The sequence below is a fragment of the Staurois parvus genome, unplaced genomic scaffold (genome assembly GCF_062004578.1).
Source record: "Staurois parvus isolate SC_StPar_1 unplaced genomic scaffold, SC_StPar_1.0 ptg000388l, whole genome shotgun sequence".
In the NCBI taxonomy this organism is placed as follows: Eukaryota; Metazoa; Chordata; class Amphibia; order Anura; family Ranidae; genus Staurois; species Staurois parvus.
Window position 1 is genome coordinate 496,153 of NW_028318184.1, and position 24,857 is coordinate 521,009.

Consider the following 24,857-nt stretch of genomic DNA (forward strand, 5'->3'; position numbering starts at 1 on the left):
AATGTCAGAAATAAAAGTCCATATGAGTCCTCAAATAAATGAGACAAATTGCAAGAGAAGATTCTGATCTCATGAGCCATCACCATACACCTGAAAAAATTAGCCCCTTACCTGACACTTTGACCGTATAACACCGGTCAATAAGCGTAGTGTAATAAGGAATCAGTATGGCAGGTAATCTTCAGTAGAAATCCTCTCCCAGATATAGGATAATTCCTCCACTTTAAAAAACTCCAAAACTTGAAACTCCCATCCGACAATCAAATAGAGAATAAAGAACAAAAGCAACTCATGGTGTAGTAATTACTTAAAGTTTTGACAGATTTATTACGAGATCCACGTACATCAAGAATTTTAAATAACCAGCATTGAATTGAAATTGTTTCAAACCAAAAACATGGCCGCCGTCCCTCCAGAACATGGTGACGTCACATGTCGAGGCTCCACCCAACGTGTTTCATCATCAGAAAGACGTCATCAGGGGCGACTTGCTATTATTGACCAGTGTTATACGGTCAAAGTGTACGGTAAGGGGCTCATTTTTTCGGGTGTATGGTGACGGTATCATGTATCATGAGATCAGAATCTTCTCTTGCAATTTGTCTCATTTATTTGAGGACTCACATGGACTTTTATCTCTGACATATGCTTTTTAATTAGCGCTACATTTGCAATATCGCTTTCTATGTGCGAGCTGCTTTTTTGTTATATTGTGTTTTTTATTTGGAGTGCGGTTACATCTAAGCGCAGGTATTGTGTTTTTTATTGGTTCCGAGCGGAGTCCGCTTTCCCTCTCCTCACTTAAAATAATAAACATGTTATCCTCTCCCGCTCTGTGCAATGGTGCACAGTCAATCTTGGCTGCAAAGGCGGTGCTGTTTGGCGGCTGCTGTGCAGGCAGAGCAGAGGACAAGGGGGAACCCATGTTCCTCTGAGGCCTCTGTAGGTGTCATCAGGGGAGCAGCTGTCCAGTTGGATGTTGCTGCCCTAGCTAAACTCTGTGGCCATCTTTGGTGCTGGCATTGCTAATAAATAGCATTGTCCCCCTTACGTTGGCGCTCATTTTGCAAGTGGTCAGGTCAGGGACAGAACCCTTCACTGGTTAGGAATAGATTGTCTAGCGCAGGGACAGGTTCCTGTAGAGAAGGGTCAAATTAGGGACTGTCGCTTACTCAGGTGCCCCATTGCCAGTCTGCATTCCAGCTGCCTCCTCTGTCAGATGCTATGGGGTTTATTTACTAAAGCTGGAGAGTCCAAAATCAGACTCCCTTCTGCATAGAAACCAATCAGCTTCCAGGTTTCATTGCCAAAGCTTCATTGAACAAGGTGAGGTTAGAAGCTGATTGGTTTCTATGCAGAAGGGAGTCTGATTTTGGACTCTCCAGCTTTAGTAAATAAACCCCTTTGTGTCTACAGTGTGTACGGCAATCTTCTGTATGGTTCTTTGTAAGCACTTCGGCCTGGTGCGGCCTTGTATGCAGCCTCTGTTATATTGCCTTAATACCCTCATGTATTATGCATCTGATCTCCGTGTGGGTTCTCTGCCCTGCAGGCATCAAGCGCTGAGCCGCGCTCACACATATGTGCTCACTCCCGAGCTGTGTGGTTCTATGGAGCTGTACTTCACAGACACAGAGAGCATGGCATGGCCCCACCCCCACTTCCTCCTCACTGCATTTGATTGACAACAGCAGGAGCCAATGGCTCCTGTGTGAAGAGGAAGTGTGGGGACAGAAGAGATGCGGCCGTGCACAGCGTTGGATCGATTGAAAACTCAGGTAAGTTAATAAAAATATTGAAACAGAAAACTCAGGTAAGTATATATGGAGGTGGGGAAGGAGAGCAAACCGTAAAACGTTTTTTTTTTTTTACCCTAATGCAGGGAATGCATTAAGGTAAAAAACATTTTTGGCTTTAGAACCACTTTAAATAAATGAACCCACAAACTCAAATATGGCCTAAAACATGGCTGCTGCCCTTTGGTTTCAAAGGCAGTAATTATTAAACCATTATAAAAGACATCAAAATGCAATCAATTGTATCACTCAAAATGAAAAACAAAAAAACCTCCCAGCCCAGTCACTACGACTCGAGCCGAGGCCATGAATAACTGCATTTTTCAAACGACTGCCTCCTTTACTAACATGGTGACCCACCATATAAAAAGGCTGCGACAAACTGGGCGGGGCTCACAGACGGTGTTCTCTGTCAGATCACCTCACCTTCTGTATGTAGAGGGTCTCCGGAATTTTCTACAAGGTCACATGACCTTTCCCACACTTTTTTCCTACTCACAAGAAACAGATGGGGGAACCGGGAAACCTGCTGCTGCCACGATCCCATTAGGGAAAAAGGGGCCTTAAAACAGACTCCCCACCTTATCCATTTCATTCTTTTTTGGCCTAAATGTTACCACAAATGGGATTTCACTGAAAGCTGAACTCCAGGCAAATGGCTAAACACAAAGATGAAATACATAATGTGTACTGTATACGAGACCTGTGTCACCTGCACAGGGAGAGGGGACCTGCATTTACCCTACTGCTGTTCAGTAACACTTCGAAGTCTTGTCCCTCCTCCACCTTGTGACTGGACAGTGGAAGGAGAAGCAGAGTTCATCTCTCTGTCACTCCTTTCCAGTCAGCATGTTCCTTGCATTTCAGCACACCTGATTGGCTCTTTGTGTTGTTTCTAACTAACCCAGTCTTATCTCTGCTGTACTGGAACTGCATGAGGCAGATATGGTGTTAAATTGAGGTACTTAACCATTTCCCACCCATAGGATGTCATACGATGTCCTCGTGTTGAAATGGTTATACTGGGATGATGCCTGCACCTGCAGGAATCATCCTGGTAACAAAAATTTGCAATCTGTGTCTGATCAGCTGCATTGGAGGCCAGAGGAGAAATTTGGGGTCTAATAGACCCCAGATCTGTCCATAGAGAGGACCATCCCTTGTGAAAGCAAGAAAGGTGATTCAAAAATACAATTTGATGAATTTTAGGGCACATAAACACAACATAATACCCAATTGTTTGGTAAAATATAAAAGATAATGTCACGCTGAGTAAATAGATACTTAACCTGTCATGTTTTGAAATTGCGTACGCCCGTAGAACAGCGACAACATACGGTACCTAACAATCTCTAATCCGCTAGGATGTCCTTCACATTACAGGGCATTGACGTAATGCTGCAGGCATCATCCCGGTATCTCCACTTCAAGTCCAGGATGTCATATGACGTTCTTTGGGCAGGAAGTGGTTAAAGTAGAACTATAGGCAAAACTTTTTTTTTTATTTTGGATAGAGTAAGGGAGGTTTATGACCCCTGTCAGCATTTTGTTCTGCCATCTGTGTCCCATTGGGGAGATTTTCCTCCATTTCCTGTCCCATAGCAAAAACGGGAAGGAAGAGGGATTCCCTGAAAATTAACCACTTCCCATCCGGCTGCTGTATATAAACGGCCGGACGGTGGCAGTGCAGGGGCAGGTTGCCATTCATAAATGGGGCCCGCCATTTTGGATTGTACGCGCTCCCTGGAAGTGCGCTGCACCACAATCTGGTGCCCACTGTACACTGATCATGTGATCACTGATTGGCCAAACAGTGATCACATGAATAGGTGTAAGCAAGATGTCACTTCTGACATCATTGCTTACTATGTGTGAAATCTGTGAATGATCACAGAGGTCACATTGTACAGGGCTATTCACAACAGCCTTGTACCATGTGACAAGCTGTGACCAATCACAGCTCACCCAGTATTTCTCAATGGCTGCAATAATGCAGCCAGAGAGAAGGAGAAATTATTGCTTTTTAAGCATTTATGGGTGTAAAAGCAATCAGTGTAGAAAAAAAAAAAATTTTTCATCACCCCCACATGTCATTCCTAGGGTGACAGTATGTTAAAAAAAAATGTAAATAATAATATAAAAAAATAAAAATGTTAAAAAATTTTTTTAATTATAATTTTTGGTTATAAACTAATTTGGGTTATTTTTTTTTACTAAAAAGATAACCGAATACATTTTGGCCAAGATTTATGAAGAAAGATTTATTTGCAAAATTTTATAAGAAAAACACTTCTTTTCAAAATGTTTGGACTTTTTAAAAAAAACAAACAAAAATTCCAGTGGTGAATAAATACCACCAAAATAAAGTTAAATGCTAAAAAATTCATATGGGTACAGTGTTGCATGACCGCACAATCATTCAACGTGTGACAGCACTAAAAGCTGAAAATTGGCCTGGACAGGAAGGGGGTGGATGTGTCCGGACATGAAGTGGTTAAGAGAGTCCATTTCCCCCACCTTTCCCCAGGTCACCAGAACTGGTGCTCCTTTTGGTAGGTTCCCCTTATATTCCTGTTCCAGATGTCAGAAATGTGTATCTTTCGCAAGCCCATTAATTTGTGAGTGGTTGTACGTACATCTCTGAACAGGGGCGGACTGACAACTCATGGGGCCCCCGGGCAATAGGGGATCATGGGGCCCCTGTGTCCTTGCCCAAACTCAAAAAAGCCTATTAAAAAGGTACCAGGGGCATCTCATGGGGCCCCCTACTGACCCCGGGCCTGCTTGTCCTCAAATGTAAACACACAGTAGATGTCTCAAGGCTGTTACAGACTGACATCATAGTCTTTGCTGTGATCTTTGAGAATGAATTACTTCACAGTACATGTAGGTAGAGAGGTCACAGATGGCTGTGCAGATCAGATCGCAAATGCAGATCGCAAATGCAGATCACAAATGCAGATCACAAATGCAGTGTGTTTGCCTACACTGGATCGCATGGTACAAAACGACCATGCAATCCGGTGCAGTTTGGTTCCAAAATGACTGCACGCACAACTTTGGAGTAATGTGGTGCTATATGAGCCCGTTCAAAATGAATAGGCTCAAATCGCACTGCACTGAATCACAAGTGAATTGTACAGGAATGTGGTGCGGTTCCTGTGCGATTCATATACAGTTCCTAGTGTGCACCGAGGCTAAGTACATGTGATGTCTGGGCACAGTTGCTATCTAAAGACATGTGGGGGACAACCGAAGTATCCACCAGCATAACTGTATCCTTTTCTGATTTGAAGGTAATGCTTTGTTGTTCTGCGTGAACTGCAATACTGTATATGACAACTTGCATACACTGCACACTCTAATTCAGTGTTCTCTTTTTATATTTTTACTGTTAAATGATTAAATGTTGGTGAAAAACAATGTCGGAAAAACAACTTACATTTAATATTTATTTTTCCAGATTTTCCACCTGGATGACAACATCCACATTTCTTTACATCGAGAGAAGCGTGCAGGTAAAGGACTTCATCACTTTTTCTATGTGCAACTTAAGGTGGTTTCATAGTGATGATCACACCTACTTCAGAACAGCATAGCTCAGAAGATTCCTGTGTCTGCTTAGCGGTTTTTGATTAGGTCCACCCAAAACTGCAATGTCAATTTTGGATGAGAACTGCTGGGATAAATCACCCAATGATTTTTTTATGCATCTTAGAGACTATTTTGCTAATTGTATTTATGTGCATGTTATCTCTAATGTCTAGAAATCCCTATCAAATTTTAAATTGCCCTTTAGAGATGAGATTTCTGACAACGAATCACTAAAACTTAAAGCGGAGCTCCAGACTCCCCCCAAAAAATTAAAAGTCATCAGCTACAAATACTGTAGTTGCTGACTTTTACCCCCGGTTCACATCTCTGTGGCCGTGTGGGTCATGTTTTGCACGGGCACGAGAGTCCATTCAATTTAATGGACTTGCGTGCCCGTGACACGCAGGGAAAGAAGTCCCTGCACTTCTTTGGAAAGCGCAACCCGCACTGGAACCTCGGTTCCCAGTACGGTTGCGATTTCCAGTGCGGCCGGCGTGCCATTAGAACTAATGGCACCCGCCCACGGGTCCGCATTTCTCTGTGCGGGTGGTGCGGCTGCACGTATTTTCGTGCGGATCCGCAGCGGCACCACATGTACAGATGTGAACCTAGGGTTAATATAAGGACACTCACCTGTCCAGGGATCCAGCAATGTGCTCACCCAAGCTGATATGTTAATTGGCATCTTCAGTAAGGGAAACCAGCAGTGAAGAGTTTTGGTTTCACAGCCGGTTTTATACGGTGCATGCGTGAAGTGCACTGCGCTTTGTCGATGGCCCTGCAGTTTTCTGAGACCTGTGAAATGTCTCAGAAGGCTGCGGGGGGAGAAGGGGAGCCACATTTGTGGCTCAGATTGCCATGGCACATATGACAGGAAGTGGGAGTGGGTACTTGTCAAGACCAGCTACCCACTCCTACCCCTCCCCCCCAGAAAAGTGCCAAATGTGGCAGTGGAGGGGGGGAATGTAAACAAGCGGAAAATTACCTTTTAGGTGAAGTTCTGCTTTAAAATGGAACTACACTGCATCTGAGCACCACAACCCCAAAACCCTATTTCATTCAGTTTTAATATTCAAAGCAAACTCCCCCATCCATCCATGTCCCCATGTTTATTTTGCTGAGAAATCACTTTGAAAAACACTCCCTTAGCATTTCTGGCTGTGGCCATCTTGAGTAAGGGCAGGTGATTAATGTAGCATTTACTTCCTGGAATCCATCTACCCTTAGCTTAGGCATTCAGGCAGGAGGGTGTGCTTACTGGAGAAAATCCTTGCCAGGATCAGTGGGGGAAACAGGCTCTTGTCAGTTTGTTCTGAAAAAGTCTGCTTTATTTGTCAGCAAACAGAAACGGCAGGCTTTGTCTTCAGATTCAGCTCAAACAAGCCATGCAAGGTTTTCTCATCTATACAATATTGTACATCCTAATGGATAAGTCCCAGCATGCTCAGCTCCAGTGCAAACAGCATTCAATTCAAAGTCCAAGGAAAAGGCAGGTTGACCAAGCAGTTAAATCTCAGACAATTAAGTATTTTCAGGCCGCATGCAGGTCTCACCAAACTAACCCCCCCCCCCCCCCACACACACACACACTTTGTTCAGCTGATTAAGGGGAAGTACCCACCTTCTACAAGCAAGCTGACTGTCCCCTTCTGGAGACTCTTACCCCCTTCTCCCCTTCTGGAGACTCCTGGGATGTATGACATAATGTGCCTAGGCCAAAAATCAGGACGTAACTGAAAAAAATGTTAAAAAGTTATTATACTTTCCTATCTATTTACTATTACTAGAAGCATAAGAATTAAAAATAAAGTGGAGGGGTCAGGCTGATTGGAAGGACCAAAAGAAGATACATTCAAGAGGTGTGAGCATGGCGCAATGTGGCCGCACGAGCTAAGAGCTCCCACACCTGCCAAGAAATGGTGCTCACCTGACCCCTTCGTCTGCCTTTCCTGCTTTGGAGGGTCTGGTGTAGCTGGTTGGTCCAGGGAAGTCAAGATCCTTGCCGCAGCATCAGGCTGGTGGACTGGTGACCAGCGAGTGGAGGAGAAGAACCTGGCAGAGGAGCAGAGGACGCTGGGTAGACCCATGTGACTGATCAGGTTACGGGGGCAAGGAAGCCTGGGAACTTGCGGGACAAGTGCCGGTGACAGGAGGACGAAGCCGCACAGAGACGGTCACGAGCCATGGAGAGGAGACCTGAGGCAGAGTCCACCAAGCCTGGGAGCTCCCGACCACCAAAGGAGACTTCATGAGACCCCTGAAGACAACAGCTAACAGCTGAAGACCAGCCAGTGGACGCAGTGAGTTGCTGTGGGAGGCGGTAAATCCCTAAATTTGAGTGTACGCTACTGTTGAGGCTGGGAGATGCGCGGATACAACATTATTTTGTATAGGGATCTCAGAGGTTGAAGGGATGGTGTAAACGGAACTTATTAGAAGGAAGGAGGGGGCACCCAGGAAGGATAAGGTGAAGAAGGATAAGAAAAGGACATCAGAGAACTGTAATCCTCATAAAGACCAGGAAGGGAAAGATTTTAACTGAGACCAGTATTGCAGGTAAGGACCCGAGGATACTGGAAGTAAATCTTTACCTAAAGTAACTGTACATCTTGAAGAATATGAAAAGTAGATCTGTCTAAGGAAGAGGAGCAAAAACTCCTCAACCAAATTTAAACACAAGCACAATTAAGAGGTACATGCCTTTGCATGAGAAAAGTTCAGAGGAACAAACCCCAGAAAGTCACAGAAAAGCAAATTGCACCAGAAGCCAAAGGAAACTGTCTTTTGAGGTATTGGATAGGAATCAGTTGAAAGAAATCTCAAAGCTGGAGAGCGAAAAAGGGAAAAGAAATATGGAAGAGCAAGAATCAAGGCTACAAATGCCCACAAAATCAGACATTACAGAGATGTTTTCAAAACTAGAAAACTCCATAAAAAGTGAAATGGTGGTTTTACACCTCGAAATGGGACAAGTCCTGTCACGAGTAGAGAAAACAGAAGGGAAATTGGAGAAACAAGCCCAAGTAATTAATAAATTAGAAGTGCAGGTGAAGGAAATGAGAAGAGAACAGAAACTGCTATCCCACAAAATAGATCAGGAAAACCGAGATAGAAAGAACAACCTAAGGAAACGTACCAGAAATGTTTCAAGGAGAAGATCTATGGGACATTATGAGAAGATTGTTTAATCCAATAATGGGAAGAGGAGAGATGGAACAACTGAAAATAGAATGCATAAGATAAGAGATCCCAAAGAGTTACATCAGATACCCCATGGTATGTGATAGTAAGGTTCCATTATTATGAAAATAAAGACATTATTTGGAAGAAGCTAAGTGGGACACCAGATATAAAATATGGAGAAATAAAGTTGCAAATTTTCGCAGATATAGCACAGGAGACACTTGCTAGAAGAAGATCGTTGAAACCATTGTTAGATCAGATGAGGGACAAAAATGTCCGCTATAATTGGGGATTCCCTGCATGCTTGATCGGGTGGAAGGATGGAAAATTGGCAAAATTGAGATTCCCAGAAGATTTAAGTGACTTTTGTGAAAAATTAGAATTACAGACCCTAGATATTGGTGTGTGGTTTGCAGGGGGGAAAGAGAATGTAAGGTTAGAAGAGGAGAAATGGCAACGAGTGTCTAAGAGGAGATAGATGGGTGAGGGGAAGACAGCTTTGGAGGGGAGGTGAGAGGGGGGCAGGAGGAGGTCGATCCAAGTATTGTGTTCCCCACACCCCTACCCCCTTTTTTTCTCTCTATCTCTCTCTATTCTCCCTTGCACTACCCCCGCCCTTTAATACTCCTGGGATAAAGGTCTTTTCCTCTGAGGACTGGTTAAATGGGGCCCTTAGGTATAGGTATAAATGGTCACTAGACAGACTGGAGAGTTGAGATAAAAGAAGATTAGGTAGGTGAAGGGGGAATGCAGGGGTGAGGAGATTTATTATTATTATTATTATTATTTATTACAGGTACTTATATAGAGTGAGTACCATTGCGGGTAGCAGGGAGGCCAAACATGCCGCCGAATTTCAGACCCAGGTATGAGAAATCTGGGTCTGAATGGGTGTGCATGTTCAGAGTCCCAACTAGAAGAAGGAATCAGTTGTGACATTATGTCACAACTGATTCAAGGGCCAAAAATAGACCATAGGGGTGTTCGGGGGGGGTAAAAGAGGGGGATGGGGGTGGTGGTGGGGGAAAGTTGAAAGGTGGAGGGGGAAGGGTAAACAGGGAATGCCTTATTGTTATAAATTGTGCTTACTTGTACCCCCGCAGAGGATATATAGAGGAGAACAGACAATATGGGAGGAAGGAATATGGTTAACTTTATGACATATAATGTAGAAGGACTGAACATTCCAACAAAAAGGCATAAGGTTACATAGTTACATAGTTAGTCTGGCTGAAAAAAAGACATAAGTCCATCCAGTTCAACCATAGAAAAAAAAAAAGTTATAATCCTATACCCACAGTTGATCCAGAGGAAGGCAAAAAAAACCAGCAAAGCACAATCCAATTTGCTCCTGCTGGGGAAAAAATTCCTTCCTGATCCCCCGAGAGGCAATCGGATATTCCCTGGATCAACTTTACCTATAAATGTTAGAATCCAGTTATATTCTGTGTATCTAAGAAACAATCTATTCCACATTTTCACAGCTCTCACTGTGAAGAAACTTTTCTGTGTTTGGAGATTAAATTTCTTTTCCTCCAGACATAAAGAGCGCCCCCTTGTCCTCTGTGATGACCTCAGGGTGAATAGCTCTAAACCGAGTTCACTATATGAACCACTGATGTATTTATACATGTTGATCATATCCCCCCTTAATCTCCTCTTCTCAAGAGAGAAGGTTTTAAGGGAAATACACCAACACTCTATTCAAGTGGTGTTTCTTCACACATATCCCAATTCAAATGCAAGTTTCCTCTCAAAATATTTATTTTTGAGAGGAAACTTGCAGGGAAGGGTGTGTACATTAGCAAATATCTATTGCCCCAATAAAAATCTGACAGGAAGGAATATTGGGAAAACTTATAGACTTTAAAAGGAGTAGTCTGATTGTTTCAGGCGATTTAAATTTGTGCATGAATCCAGGGATGGATGCCTAATCATGCGCCGGGAGATAGGAGTCTAAAGAATGTAAAGAAAAAAAGTTGCATCAGTGTCAGCTGATAGATGCGTGAAGGGTTAAACATCCAAAGGAAAGAGACTATACCTTCTTCTCTGCGGCGCATAGGATGTATTCAAGATTGGATTATATGTTGATAGAACATAGATTCCTGGAGTCTTTGGTGAAAACTAACATAGAAGTCATTTCTATATCTGATCATGCTCCTATGACAATGACACTACGGTTTGGAGGGGAACAGAATAAGATAAACATTTGGCGATTAAATGAGACCAATTTACAAGACCCGGAAACAGAAATAAGATTAAAGCAAGAAATTGACCAATATTTTAAGTTAAACGAGCCTGGGGAGGTGTCAGTTGCCACTGTATGGGAAGCACATAGGGCCTATATTAGGGGTATACTGACCGTGATAGGGGCGGAGAAAAAGAAAGAATGGGGTAAAAAAATTAGGGTATTAATGGAAGAACTATATCAGTTGGAACAATGGCATAAAAAGAAAATAAATAAAAATTTACAACAGGAGATAGTATTAAAAAGAGAAGAGTTAAAAGATGCCATGGAACAAGAAACAAGGAAGATCTTTAATAGGGTTTCGAAGGAAAGATGTTGAAGAACACTAAGGAAAAGAAATCAAGGAACTTTATTGAAGTTCAAAAAGTTAAAAATGAAAAAGGTGAAATGGTTTACTCGACCACCGATATTGCTAATACATTTCAGAGATACTATAGTGATCTATACAGAGTGGAAATTAAGAACCAGAAGAAATCCAAAAAAAAAGAGAAGGGGAAAAAGGCAATTATATTTGAGGCCGGTCTACCTAGATTATATGAAGTTAGATTAACAGCTTTAGATAGCTTCATTTCAAGAGAAGTTAATTTAGCACTGAAGAGTACAGCCGTAGGTAAGAGCCCCGGTCCTGATAGATTTGCTGTGGAATATTCTAAGAAGTTTAAAGAATATCTAGTCCCTAAACTGTGTACATACATGAATGCATTGGGAGAAGAGACAGAGATGTGGGAGGAGTCTTTACAGGCATATATCACAGTAATACCCAAGGAGGGGAAAGATTGGTCTCAGTGTACCAGTTACAGACCTATACCTTTGTTAAATGGTGATACAAAATTATATGCGAAGGTATGAGCAAAAAGGATGAAAGAACTGATGCCCGATTGGATACACTTAGACCAAGTGGGATTTATCCCGGGTAGAGAAGGAAGGGATAATGGGTTAAGAACATTTCTTATCCTGCAAAAGAGTGGAGGAGAAGAGGTACCAGTAGTCATTTTATCGATCGATGCTGAAAAGGCATTCGATAGAGTGGATTGGGGATTTATGATAGATAGGCTGAATACGATAGGAATTGGGCCCAGAATGATGTGGTGGATAAAAGAGTTATATAACAATCCATCAGCAGCAGTGAATGTTAATGGATCATTGCCCACGTTTTTCAGGATGTATAATGGAAAAAGACAAGGATGTCCACTCTCCCCATTGCTGTGATATCCTTGGAACCGCTATTAGCAACTGTAAGAAATAGTGTAGATCAGGGGTGTCAAACTGGTGGCCTTCCAACTGTTGCGGAACTACAAGTTCCATTATGCCTCTGCCTTTGGGAGTCATACTTGTAACTGTAAATCCCTCATGGAACTTGTAGTTTGGCAACAGCTGGAGGGTCGCCAGTTTGACACCCATGTTGTAGATGTTAAAGGAATGTGGATGTGGATAGGGAATGTCAAGCATAAAGTGGCAGCATATGCTTATGATATATTGTTCTATATTACAAACTCTAGATTAACACTACCAAACTTAATGAAAACATTTAAAGATTACGGAGAGTTATCAAACCTGAAAAAGTGAGATTTCGGAATAAATTCTTGGGAATAAAATAATTAAAGTACTTGGGAATAAAATTATCATCACCCATGAAAGATCTATATCAGGCAAATTATATCCCATTATTAAATGAGATAAAGGATGACTTGAGGAAAATCTCCCCAGGAACGTTGTCCTGGATAGGTTGGATAAATATTATTAAGATGATCATAGTACCAAAAGTTTTATATAAATGTAATATGCTTCCAAAATACCTACCAGGGTCTTTTTTTAGGATTCTTAAAAAAAGGTACATAGATATATATGGGTTAATAACAAACCAAGAGTTAAATATGAAGTTTTATGCAGTAATAAAACAAAAAGGGGGATTAAATATGCCAGATTCTAAAAAACATTACAATTCAGTGTTAATATCACAAATTGAAGAATGGATATATAATGCACCAGTAAGAAGTTGGGTAAAAATGGAGAGTTCACTTAGAAAGGCACCATTAGATAGGATTATTTGGATACCACATAAGTTCCGCACTGTGGATGAAGATACAAGCCCTTTGACACTGAATGTATTAAGGATTTGGGATGAAATGCACAAGTAGAAGGATTGGAAGTTTAATTCATTGTCAATTCCGTTGAAGTTTTTCCCACCCAGGAATGATAATATTTCAGAAAAATGGATAAAGGATAGAAATGCATGTCTAAAAGATATTGTGGATAAGGGGGTATTATGTTCTTTACACGATTTAAAAAATAAGAAGGAAATCTTTTCTACACTGGATGAGTGGTGGTATTATCAAATAAGACATTTTGTTGCAACTCTCCCACAGCCACTAAGGTCTGAGGAAGAAATGTATCCTTTAGAGCAAATGTTCGGCTCAAATAGAATACAAAAACATGCTACCTTTAAGATTTATAAACTTCTTACTGAAATAGATGGACCGGAGTCCCAAACGTCTATGGATAAGTGGGAAAAGGAGCTTGGAACAAAATTGAATGAGCAGCAAAAAAATTAAATGTTTAGACTAAAACACGGGGTGGTGAATATGAATATAGTTGAAATTTATTATAAATGTCTGGTAAGATGGTATATTACACCTAACGTGATATATAAGCTAAGACCAGAGGTCTCACCCCAGTGTTGGAGGAGATGCGAGAGTAAGGGAACAATGGCACATATTTGGTGGAATTGTCCTAAAATACAGGAGTTCTGGTGGTGGATAATTCAACACATACAAGAGATATTGAAGATTAGTCTTATCCCCAAATCCTGAAAAAACAATAGAGTCCCCAAAAATAAAAGATTGGATAGATAGAGTTGAGTATATATACAAGATAGAGGAATTATATCATATAGACCATGATAAAATGGAAACATTTTAAAAGTCCTGGGAAGAATGACATAACTTTAAATCCAAAAGATTTTTAGAAGTAGTTGGAGTGTAATGGAAAGAAAGTAAATGGTAAAGGATTAAGAGCAGGAAAATGATAAGAGAGAAGGAAAAGGATAAGAGGGGAAAAAAACAGATAGGACAACATCAGAAGAACAATAAGTAAATTAAAGGATTAAGAAGAATTGGGGTGGTGGGTGAGCAGGGGAGGGGAGGAGAGGAGTTTAATAGGGTGAGGGGGGAAGTGAAATAAATATATATTTTTGTATTTTATGATGTATGATATAAAGTGGAGTTTGTTTTACAAAATTAATAAAGGTATGATTAAAAAAAAGGAATTAAAAATAGAGTGAAGTCCTGCTTTAAATTTGGTGGACCTGAACTCAAAAAGTACATGTAGACATCCAGGGCATCTATAAATGTTAGTTGTGTCTAAGCAATATCCTGAGAAATATGTTTCCTGGAATTCTTCCTAAAAATAGAAGTACACTTTCTTGGCCTAGGCAATCCTGTGGCTTAAGCCTAATGGCTGTATACCTGTAGTGTGGGAGCTAAGACACTGCTTTCAAAGGACTCATATTACTAGTGTGTGGCACACTGTTCTCTCTGCTGGAGAGTAAGTTGTACCTGAAGATCTGCAGTACAAGAAACTCCCTACTATGGCTTCATTCATTCTATGGAACTGTTTTTCCTTCACCTCTCCACCGCTTTTTAAATATTCCCCCACCATTCATCAGATTACTGGCAAACAGGGTGACAGCACTGACATGAGAATGCAAAGCCCTGCCTCCAAGATGGTTGCATTCACATAGAAACACATTGTGGAACAAAGAATGGCAAGTCAGTAAAGGGAAAAGATCAGCTTCAGGGGAACCATAGGAAATTCTGGGGACTAGTCCTTTACCCACTTTTTTTTTGAGCACAACTTCCATAATTGTTGACTTAATACAGGTATATCAGCCACATAGGGAGAGCATTGTTTTTGGTCAGTTGGCTTGACTCATAGACATGCATGGTGAGAAGAGAAATAAGACACAGTCATTGTGTTACATTGCCAAATAGGAAGCAGAACCTGAATATTTAAAGGGTTAGTTCACCTTTTGAATAAAATGAAAAGGTGAATTAACACTGTACACCGTTTACCACCCCAAAATCCCTGCTGTAGTTACCTTCATGTATGCTGCGCTGTCAGCGCCCACACAGGCGGTACAGCGGTCCAGGATTTTGAAATCCCTTCTCTTCTCCCCCTTCTCTCTGCAGCACTACTGGTACAGATCACAGAAATTCTGATTGGTCAGTGCCTGCACAGAGAAGAGGGAGAAGAGTGGGAATTTTAATTCCCTGGAACACTGCACCAGCTGTGTGGGCACAGACATCTCATCACCCACTGAAGTAAGTACAGCAGGGAATGGGGGTGGGGAGGGGGTATGAATTTTCCTTTTAAATTTTTCTGAAAGGTGAACTTACAGTTTTAGTAGTGGGTGCCCCCACTGTACACATATCACCGCAAACCAATTATCTATTCAGTGCACTGCACTTTATTATGTATATGACCTTATCTGTTTCTCTATCATTGCAGCCAGCCAAGATATGTCCAGCTATACAATTGACGTTGAAATAAGTTATCCTGAAGCCGGTCCGAGCACAAAATATTCAGATGTTTTGCAGAATTTGACTGAGTATGCTTCACTGCCAGATACCACGGTGGTATCAGATGTAGTACCTTCTGGGGGTAAATATCCTGGTGTACCAGTTCTCAAAGAAAACTTTTTGATAATTAGTTTTTTCTTTTTGTCAGTATTTCAGATGTATGATCATTTTAACACCTTACATAATACATATGCAGTGTTATTCTGTAAAGCAGTGCAAAAAGGGCTGGTTATGTTACACAAATGGCTTCAAATTTTTTCATTGAATAAGTCCTGATGCAGTATGTTCATTTCTGGCGCTGTTAGTTCTCTGGGCAGGGCTTTTGGCACTGAAAACAAGTACAAAATTACAGCATGTCTAAGAATGCCTCTAGCCTGCATCCTATCCTTAATACCTTTGTGGGCGGGGCTGGCAATATGGTACCCAGAATACAGAAGTAGCACACTCTGAGCCCAAGAGAGGTTCAGAGTAGTATACGAGGGGCGTTCAAGTCAGTTCAGTTGGGATTTTGAGTTTATATAATAAAATAAAAATTTCAAGGATTGGAAACTGCATTTATTTTTCTACATACTCCCCTGTTACATTTATACACTTATCCCAGTGTTTAATGCCTGAAAAGCTTTGGCAAGGAAAGATTTCTCAGTATGCCTGACCCATCCTATTACAGCCTTCTTCACTTTGTCATCAGTGCTGAAATGCTGACCTCCGAGGAACTCTTTTAGGGGTTCAAACAGGTGGAAACCACTTGGAGCAAGGTCCGGTCTGTAAAGGGGATGTGGTAATACCTCCCAGTCGAGTTGTTGTAATGTGCGGTGAGCAGTATGAGCTTGTGTGTTGTCCTGGAGAAACAGGACGCCTTTAGTGATCAAACCATGCCATGTTTTCCACAGACTTGCATGCACAGCACTCAGAACACGGCAGTAATATTAACTGTTCATAGTGGCACCAGCGAGTAGAAAATTCACATGAATAACGCCACATTTGTCCCAAAAAACACTTGCCATCACTTTACCTACAGAAGCAATTGTTCTAAATGTTTTTGTTAGTGGTAGTGAGTATGCATATTTCCACTGATTGCATGCTCGTTTTGATTCAGGAGTGAAATTATGTGCTCAGGTTTCATCACATGTTTCACGCTGCTCCATGCATGCACTAACACTGTTGTCTGCCATCTTGATTAACGGTCTCTGGACTACCAGTGATCAGTAATAGGACACACTTACTATTGTGTGTAGTACTGCAGTGCTAGCATCCCTTTTTATACCAGTAAAATGAAAAGTCCCGTTTTGACTTGAACGCCCCTTGTATGTAGTTGAATGCAGTTCCACCATTAACACTTACACTTGCAGAGCACCAAAGTGAGCACTAGCAGCTTTTTTACACAGATGCAGTATCCCTTCTGGTTCAGCAGCACTCAGTAACAGGCTCAGTAGTAATTAGCAAGAGGTTCAGTAACTCTCAGTAACAAGTACATTTCACCAACAGGGTCAGTAACTTTCAGTTACCGGTTGAGCAACCGCTCCACTCGGGCACAATGTGGGTCCTAGCCAAGCGCTATCACAGTCATGCATGATACAGGTGTCTATCTGGTCTACAACCCAATGATGATGAAGACACTTGCATAGGAAAGGCTGAAAACACTGTTACTAATTGAGAAGAAGAAAACTGGATAAAGTGAGGCATGATGTCAAATTGATAAAAAAAAAAAATGTTGGTCTTACCATCACTTTAAATTAACCCTAACCCTATCAGTTAACAAAAAATAAACCCCTAATCAATATTCCAAATCTTAACCCTATAATCCATATCCCTAACACTATGTTAACACGTAAAATGAATGACCTTTTAGGATGCCAAAAGTATCAGCTTCAAATGTCCCACATCAATATTTAGCAACAGCAAGACCTTGGAACCAAAAGACACTAATCATATCAATGTAAGAAGGTTAATGATTGGTTTATATAGGTTATAGGTGCATCTGAGCCACACATAGTAACCACACATAGTAACCATGTTAAGGTGTACTTCTTGACCACACGTAATAGTTCTGTTTTTACGTTGGGACAAAATTCCAAATTTTTTATTGGCTTTGTATTGTGTAGAAACGTTTTCCATTATAATACAATAATACAGCCCCTTTTTCCTGCTATGGATTACATTGACTGGAGGTACCAACGCTGTCCATGTACTTCAGAAGATGGTTGGTTGGGCAGGCACAAAGTCACCAGCGGGGGAGAACATTTTGGAGTTGGAGGGCACAAACATACAAGTTCAGGTCACTTAAACATTTATATTTATTTATTTAGAGAATGGACACTGTGTGCCTGTTAATGAAACAGAACTCACAGGAGTACCACTCTGCCAAAACAGAAAGGTTGCAATGCCATGGCAGGTGAAATCTGCTATTGGTAAACCAGTCAATAATGAAACAGGTAAAAAGATAGACAAAGGAGCGTAAACCCATGGCCATGTGCATCTAGAGTTCTAAGTTCTTTTTAATTCACCTTAGCTTTTCAAATGTGTTTCTTTGTTATTTAGCCTGTACTTTCAATGAATCCTACGCAAATTGTTCCTGTAATCAGAATTATGAATGTCTCGGAACATCTGTACCATGTGCCAATGAAAGCTGTATTTGCATCACCACCCTTCCACTGCAACAATATTGCAAATGTAAGTCAATCCCTTGTATGCTTTATTTATATTTGTTGGACTGCTGTAGCCTTCAGACTGCTTACCCTCCTGACTACATTGCTGGTGCAATGCATAGACATGCTATTAGTTCCTGTGGCTAAGGTTGCCAACTTTTCGTGAAAAGAACACCAACTTTATGATCTCTTTTCTATTAATAACATTTCCAACAAGTCCCATTTCAACCAGCCAGGTGGCAATCTTACCTCATTGCTCACCTTTGATGGAGTATAATGAGGAGGTGTGCTGTGTCAGTTTGGTGGTGCCCCCACTGTGATTGCCTGTACCTCCACCCCTATAACTCCTTGTGCATCGTGCTTTATAGTTTATGCCTCCTGCCGCTAGTAGTAACATGTGGGCTCACACAAGCTCTCCATTAATTACTGACTTTGCTTTTAAAGCGGGTGATGACCAAGTGCCTCATCAGCTTTTCTCAGCAGACTTCCATGCTTGTATGAGCATATGCTCACTCTAAGAAGGGCTACTGTCACTTGCCCTAGAGGGTTGATTTCAATGATGCATGAGCCATCAGAAGTTTCTGTTTCCATTTGCTCTTGTATCTGTAAAGGAAACGCCAACATTCTTATTGTACACTGGATTTCGTAATGGGTAGCACAAAAGCTACTTGTGAAAAGGATACAATGGTGGTATACAACTGTGTTTGGTTATTTCCACCCATACTGTGGATGATCAAAGGATAGCAAACCTAAAGTGACAGGTCCACTTTTAAGAGATTTTACCCTGACCATAAGTGTCAGTGTAAAGGTCTCCCTTATCCACTGATACTCACTTTGCCAGTGCTTCTCCACAACTCCTTCCTTCATCACAGTCTGCACCAGATTCCCCCAGTATCAGCTGGTGTCTAGTGCCTAGGGGATTGGTGATGTCACTCTCTCTGTCATGCTATGGTTGCTAGCACTGTAACATGGGAGTAGGTTACATGCACCCCCATATCAGAAGCACTGTGAAGATGAATATTAGTGGGTCGAGGTTCCATTACACATCCAAGCCATGATGACAGCATCTCTTTAACTTCACCCCTCCCCAACAGCACATACTCAATTTTCTCTCCTTCCACCACTCTATTCAGTAGCTGGGATCAGGGAAAGGGAGCCCTGCGTAAGCTCTGAATTGCTCTTGTTAAAGCTTAGTGCATCGAACTCTATGAATTTTCCTTGATAAATAAAATAGTAAGTAAAAGTCACTTTTTTAGAGAATCTTCCAGTCGCAGTGTGGAAAATAAGGGATATAGAAGAAAAAAACACTTGTGTGACAAGGAATCCATACATGGTTGACAGGTAATGTACGCACAGATTCAGCAGCTCTAACACAGGATTAATAGAGACATATTGACCAACCACGCTTTATTAAAAATATCCACTTACAGTTAAAACTGGGAAGTGGTGGTTGCCCACCAGTCTCAGACACATGTCAAAAAAGTCCTGCTGCTTTCCATGGCCAGAGGTGGGTAGAGCATATAACTTCTGCAGCTGATGGTGCCAGGGACCTGCTTGTGAATGTATCCTTGTTGCTGGATGGCAACCTTGCCAGTATGCCAGTATTCAAGAGATGCACTACTGGTTTCGGTAACCTAGATGTGGATTTGAACACTGCCAAGGTCACCATCCAGCAATGAGGATGCTGACTGTTCCATCCATGAGCTGGTCCCTGCACCATCAGCTACAGGCATTATATCCTCCACCAGTTGCTAGCTACAGAAGGCGTCTATCTGAGACCGGCAGGCAAATGCCACTTCCCTGTTTTAATTGTAAATTGATATTTTTAATTAAGTGCTGCTTGTTGATAATGTCTTGCATTATGTCTCTACTCACTTTCCACACCCCCGACATGAGAGGTTTCTTGAGTAGTGACTGCTACTTACCAGTTTATTTGTCAAGGACTATTTATAGAGGTTTTTTTTCATTTTTTATGACAGATTTGTGGTTTCCTCCTTGACCATTTCTGTAGTGTAAAGACCTACATTTTCACGTTTAGGATTTTTTTTATTTCCATTATTCTATTTTTATTTTCCTATATTATGATTTGCGGAAATTCCTGTATTTTTAAGTCATATTTTTATTTATTATTTCTTACATAATTTTTTATTTTATTGCTTACATAGGATTGGAGACTGTACCCTCACCCCATGTAACAGTCCTGGGCCAATGTTTAAAAACATCAGTGCTATCACTTGAGTAAGGGGAGTGAATTATATGCTCCTCCATCTCTGGAAGTGCTGGGTATTAACGTGTAGCTTACAGTGCCTTACACTGCCTGATTCAGGTTTTTTTTGTTCAGCCAGCAGACTGGCTGACTTCAGCTGTCTTGAGTGAAAAAAATGGAACTGATTCCCCCATCCAGACATTCAGTGTGGATGCGGGAATCCTCCCTGCTGTGTCATTGTATTCTGACAGTGGGGAGAGTCTGATCAACCTGATTATTTTCCAGCAATCCTGTTTGTGAAAAGCCAATTGATAGATTGACTTCTCATAAATGGAAACAGCCATACATATATCGATATTTGCTGGTTCCTGCTGAACCATCCGAATATCGATCCGTGTATGGCCAGCTATAGATGTGTTTGGCTGCATTATTTTTTTAGCACACTTTTTTCTTTATGTAAACCTGGTAATTCTACTATGAACACAGTTTCTGTCCTAGGGACAACCATATTGAGCAGCAATGCCATCTTAGATCAGAGAGCTTGATCTAGTGGATGGGTATCCCCCCCCCTTCCCAACATCGGTCTTCTCTGGACAGAATTTAATATGTTGATGGGTGACTCTGGCCTTTGTACTATGCATTATTGAAATTCTGGGTCCCACATGACTTCTACTTTTTTCCCAAGTAGGCTCTGCTCTAACCCAAGAGTTAGTTGGGTGAGTTAGTGCTGATTTATCTTAGACTTGGAAGATTTGTTGACTTTTGTCCAGGGGGGGGGTGTACTCCTCTGGACTCTGGTCAACTCCCTTAAACCCCCTACTTGTGTACACTGCTCTCTTCTTCTGTTCTCTTTTTCCATTTTTTGTAGACTTGTGTCCCACTGATAAAGCACAAAATATGGTGGGTGTTAAATTGTTGTCCCTTAATGCAAAGGGCCTTTATATAACTGAAAAAAAGGTCCCACATTCTGAGGGAAATGTGGTGAAATCATGCACATCAGTCCAAAATACCATAACTTGGAAACATTCGACATCTCATCACAAAGGGGGTTAGCATATGAATTTCTAAAAAGGTAGCATGAACAGAAAAAAAAAAAAAAAGAAACAACCCAGAGTATTGTTACATAACGCCTCTCCATAATAGAAGACATAGCAGAGAAAGTAGGGAACAATGCAAACAGTCCTGAGGCAGAGAGTACAAGAAGTTACCAGCTCTAAAGAGGTCTAGCTGGATAACCAGCTATTTTGTTTCACTTGTTGAACAGATATAATTAAAGACATTCAGTGTTATATTTAACAGACCAGAAAGGGAGCAAACAGGAGAAATGTATTATCAGATCTTACATATACTTTAACTTTACTTTCAGCAGGTGAACAGGACAGCAGAGGAATGAAGTAAAAGTGAACATGTGCTGCTGGGGTTTAGGGTGGGGGGAATAAAAGCAAATCTGTTGACTCGAAAGGATAAATCACCAGTTTGCCTTAAGGGACGTGGAATGTCCAAAAGAACATTTTTTCATGTGAAAAAAAAATATTCATATGTGAGGTAAAATGATCCTTCCACCAGACCAGCGTTGCCTGGAAAATACAATCTGACCTGCTGGCATTTTTCTTCCATTTTTCTTTCGCATGCACCAGTTTTCTGCAAGGGTTTAAGTGTATTTGCTGTACCTAGAGCTAATTTTTTCACATAACTTGTTAGTCAACAGCTGACCTTAGAGTAACCACCCTTTCAAAAATATGAGGTATGACTGCATTGCTAAGGTACAGGATATACTACATGAACAGAACTGAAAAGTGTCCTAAAGGTGGTCCCTAGGTTTTGAGAAAAAAATGTTTTAATAGTTCACAGAAGGAAATAAACTAAGAGCCATACCTGATCGAATAAGGTATTGGGGACAATATATATTGGGAACTTTAAAGATGAATAAAGCAAAGCAACATTCCAATATAAATTACCAATTTAAGTTAGCAATCCGTATCAATATGTTTTTCAAATATGATCATACAAAGGAGTAAGTGCAGATGCATAATGGCCAGCACACATCTAGGACTAACTTGCTGCTTTGGTTCCTCTACTTTTATCGGAAATACAGCTGCTGAGCGCAACACAATACTGATGACAAGGCAGTGTACGCAACACAAAGTAACTCAAATCTTTGCTGCATTTTTAGGAGTGATAATCTTTTTAAAGTGTTACTAAACCCACAACCGTAAAATCAGTCTGTATATGCAGTAAAGCATGCTTGTTATACTCACTGTGGAACCTAAAGGGGTAATCCCCTGCATTGTGTAAAACGGCTGTTTGATCCTGTCTTCTCTGTCCCTCCTCTTGTTGAAATGTCCACGCCTTATCTCCTGATAAGACAGACCGAACCCAAAGCCATTCGGCACATGCTCGGTTTAGTGTGTATTGCTAGAGAGGTTTTTTTTTTTTTCTTAAGAGAGTGCATGTGATCAGCACAGGACCAACCAGTGCTATCCAGCCAGAGGTCAGGGATTTTGCATCCTCCTGGAGCAGAAAGAAAACTCCTCCTACAAGCTTTAACCAGTGCTTTGCTGAAGTCACAAGCCTGCTCTAACTGCTGATGAGAAAGGGTATTTAGCAGTTTATATTTACTAAAATAATTGCACTTCCATGTTCTGTGTACTGAATGCAGGGTTGCCAACGCAATAAAATAACCTAATAAACTGGACAATCCCCTTTTTTAATGCTCTGTACCACATCGAACTGATGGTTCCTACCTGTGTCTTGTGGTGTGCTGCAATATATGTATGTTGGGGGACCAGTCATAATGCAAGATGCTGAAAAAAACAACAACTGTGCATTATCATGAGATTTGCTAACATATGATACAACATGCATTTTACCATATAGGGCAGTCGGTAAGTACTTAAAGCGGAGCTGAACCCAAAAGGGGAAGTTCCGCTTTAAGGACTGTTCCCCCGCTCCCCATTAAGGATTGGCACCTTTGGGGGGCGGGGGGGAGCGGGTACCCGAATTTGACAGGTACCAGCTCCCAATTGCGGTCGGACCGCCTAGGCGAGCGGAAGTGGAAGGTGTCCTCCCTCCTTCCCTCCCCGTAGTCTTCTGGGACACATGACAGGTCCCAGAAGACTACAGGACCATTCATGAAGTGCAGCGCTACTCGCGCATGCGCAGTGGGTACCCGGCTGTGAAGCCGCAAGCAGTCACAGCTGGGTAAGCACACTGAAGATGCCGGCCTCCAGGAATCCAGGAACTGAGGGAAAGGTAAGTGGCTGTTTTTTGTAGATGCTGACTTTTATTTTTTGACAGGTGAGTGGAACTCTGCTTTAAAGAACAATGATAAAGGATCACCACATCCCTGGATAGCCTTTTTTATTAAACTTAAAAAATTTGCAAGGTAAAGGAATAATGTGCTAGTATGCATTGCATACTAGCACATTGTGAAAGACTTACCTTGAAACAAAGCCCTCCACTAGCGCACTGTCACCGCTACAGAGGCTTCCATCTTCCCCAGGTCTTCCTTCCTGGTTCCCAGGCTTCAGCCGCTTGAATGGCCGAGACTCGATGACGTCACTTTCGCGCTTGCACGCAGGAGTCACGACTGCAGCACATGGCTCTGAAGGAATGGCACGGGTATGCTGTTCCTTCAGAACTCATGCGACGGTGATTTTACTGGCTGCTGTTCACTAGAATATCTCCTAAATGGTGCACATTTATGAAATATTCATTTTGCCTACAGGTAAGCTTACTACCACTTTAAGGCTAGGTCCACACCTATGCAGGTTGCATTTGAGCCATTTCTGCATTGCGTTTTTGCCACGTTTTTGATGTGTTTACTTTTTTTATTTTTACAAATTTTTCTTGTTGCTAGGCAGATTTAAAATGCAAAACACATCAAAGACATGGCAAAAATGCAGCAAAACCACAATACATGCTTTTCTGGAGCGTTCCATTGAAGTCTATAGAACCAAAAACGCAACTATGCGTTCAAAAAAGTCCCTGACCCTTTCAAAAAAATGCACCGGGTGAAAACGTGGAGATGTGAACCTGTCCCATAGGAAATCATGTTAAATGGACTGTACTGTGTTTCTGCAAAATGCAAAACACTACAGAAAACGCTTAGATGTGAACCTACAGTAAATGATGGCATGCCATGTGCAGGACTTGTGCTGTTACATGTTTGGCAATACACATGGTGCTTTAGTGAATGTAGAACTGAACAACAACAACATCACTTTTATTATAATTACATAAAGTGGTATTAAACCAAAAATGTAATATATTGCAGCCTACCAATCATTAGATGTGGTTGATGCATTAGTTTCCTTTTTTAAGCTTTTTTACTCTGTTTTCACCTGGTGATTTGACCAGTAACACACCTCCTGTATTAGAGTGCCTCCACTCTGGATAAATGAGCACGGGGGACACCTTTGGACAGCAGCATTGTCAGTCTGGGGGCAGGGGAGTGTTAAATGTACTAGCAGAGTTAAATACACTAACAAATTGAAGTCAAATTTTAGCTAACACTTTATAAGCAGTTACAGCAAACTGTTTTTACATAATAAAATAAAAACAGATCATTGTAAACACCCTGTCAGTGGTAAATGGTTTGCCTTGTCC

The 24,857-nt window shown here is 41.4% G+C and overlaps 1 protein-coding gene across 1 annotated transcript in view; it reads left to right on the forward strand.

The window, feature by feature from the left end:
* LOC149455744 (adhesion G protein-coupled receptor F5-like) overlaps window positions 1-24,857 on the forward strand; it is a 180,071-nt gene that overhangs the window by 13,484 nt on the left and 141,730 nt on the right. The window contains exons 3-5 of the mRNA XM_089685892.1: window positions 5,260-5,314; window positions 15,328-15,480; window positions 17,937-18,068. Of these exons, the coding sequence (XP_089542018.1) occupies window positions 5,260-5,314; window positions 15,328-15,480; window positions 17,937-18,068 (340 nt within the window). The remainder of the gene's footprint in view (window positions 1-5,259; window positions 5,315-15,327; window positions 15,481-17,936; window positions 18,069-24,857) is intronic.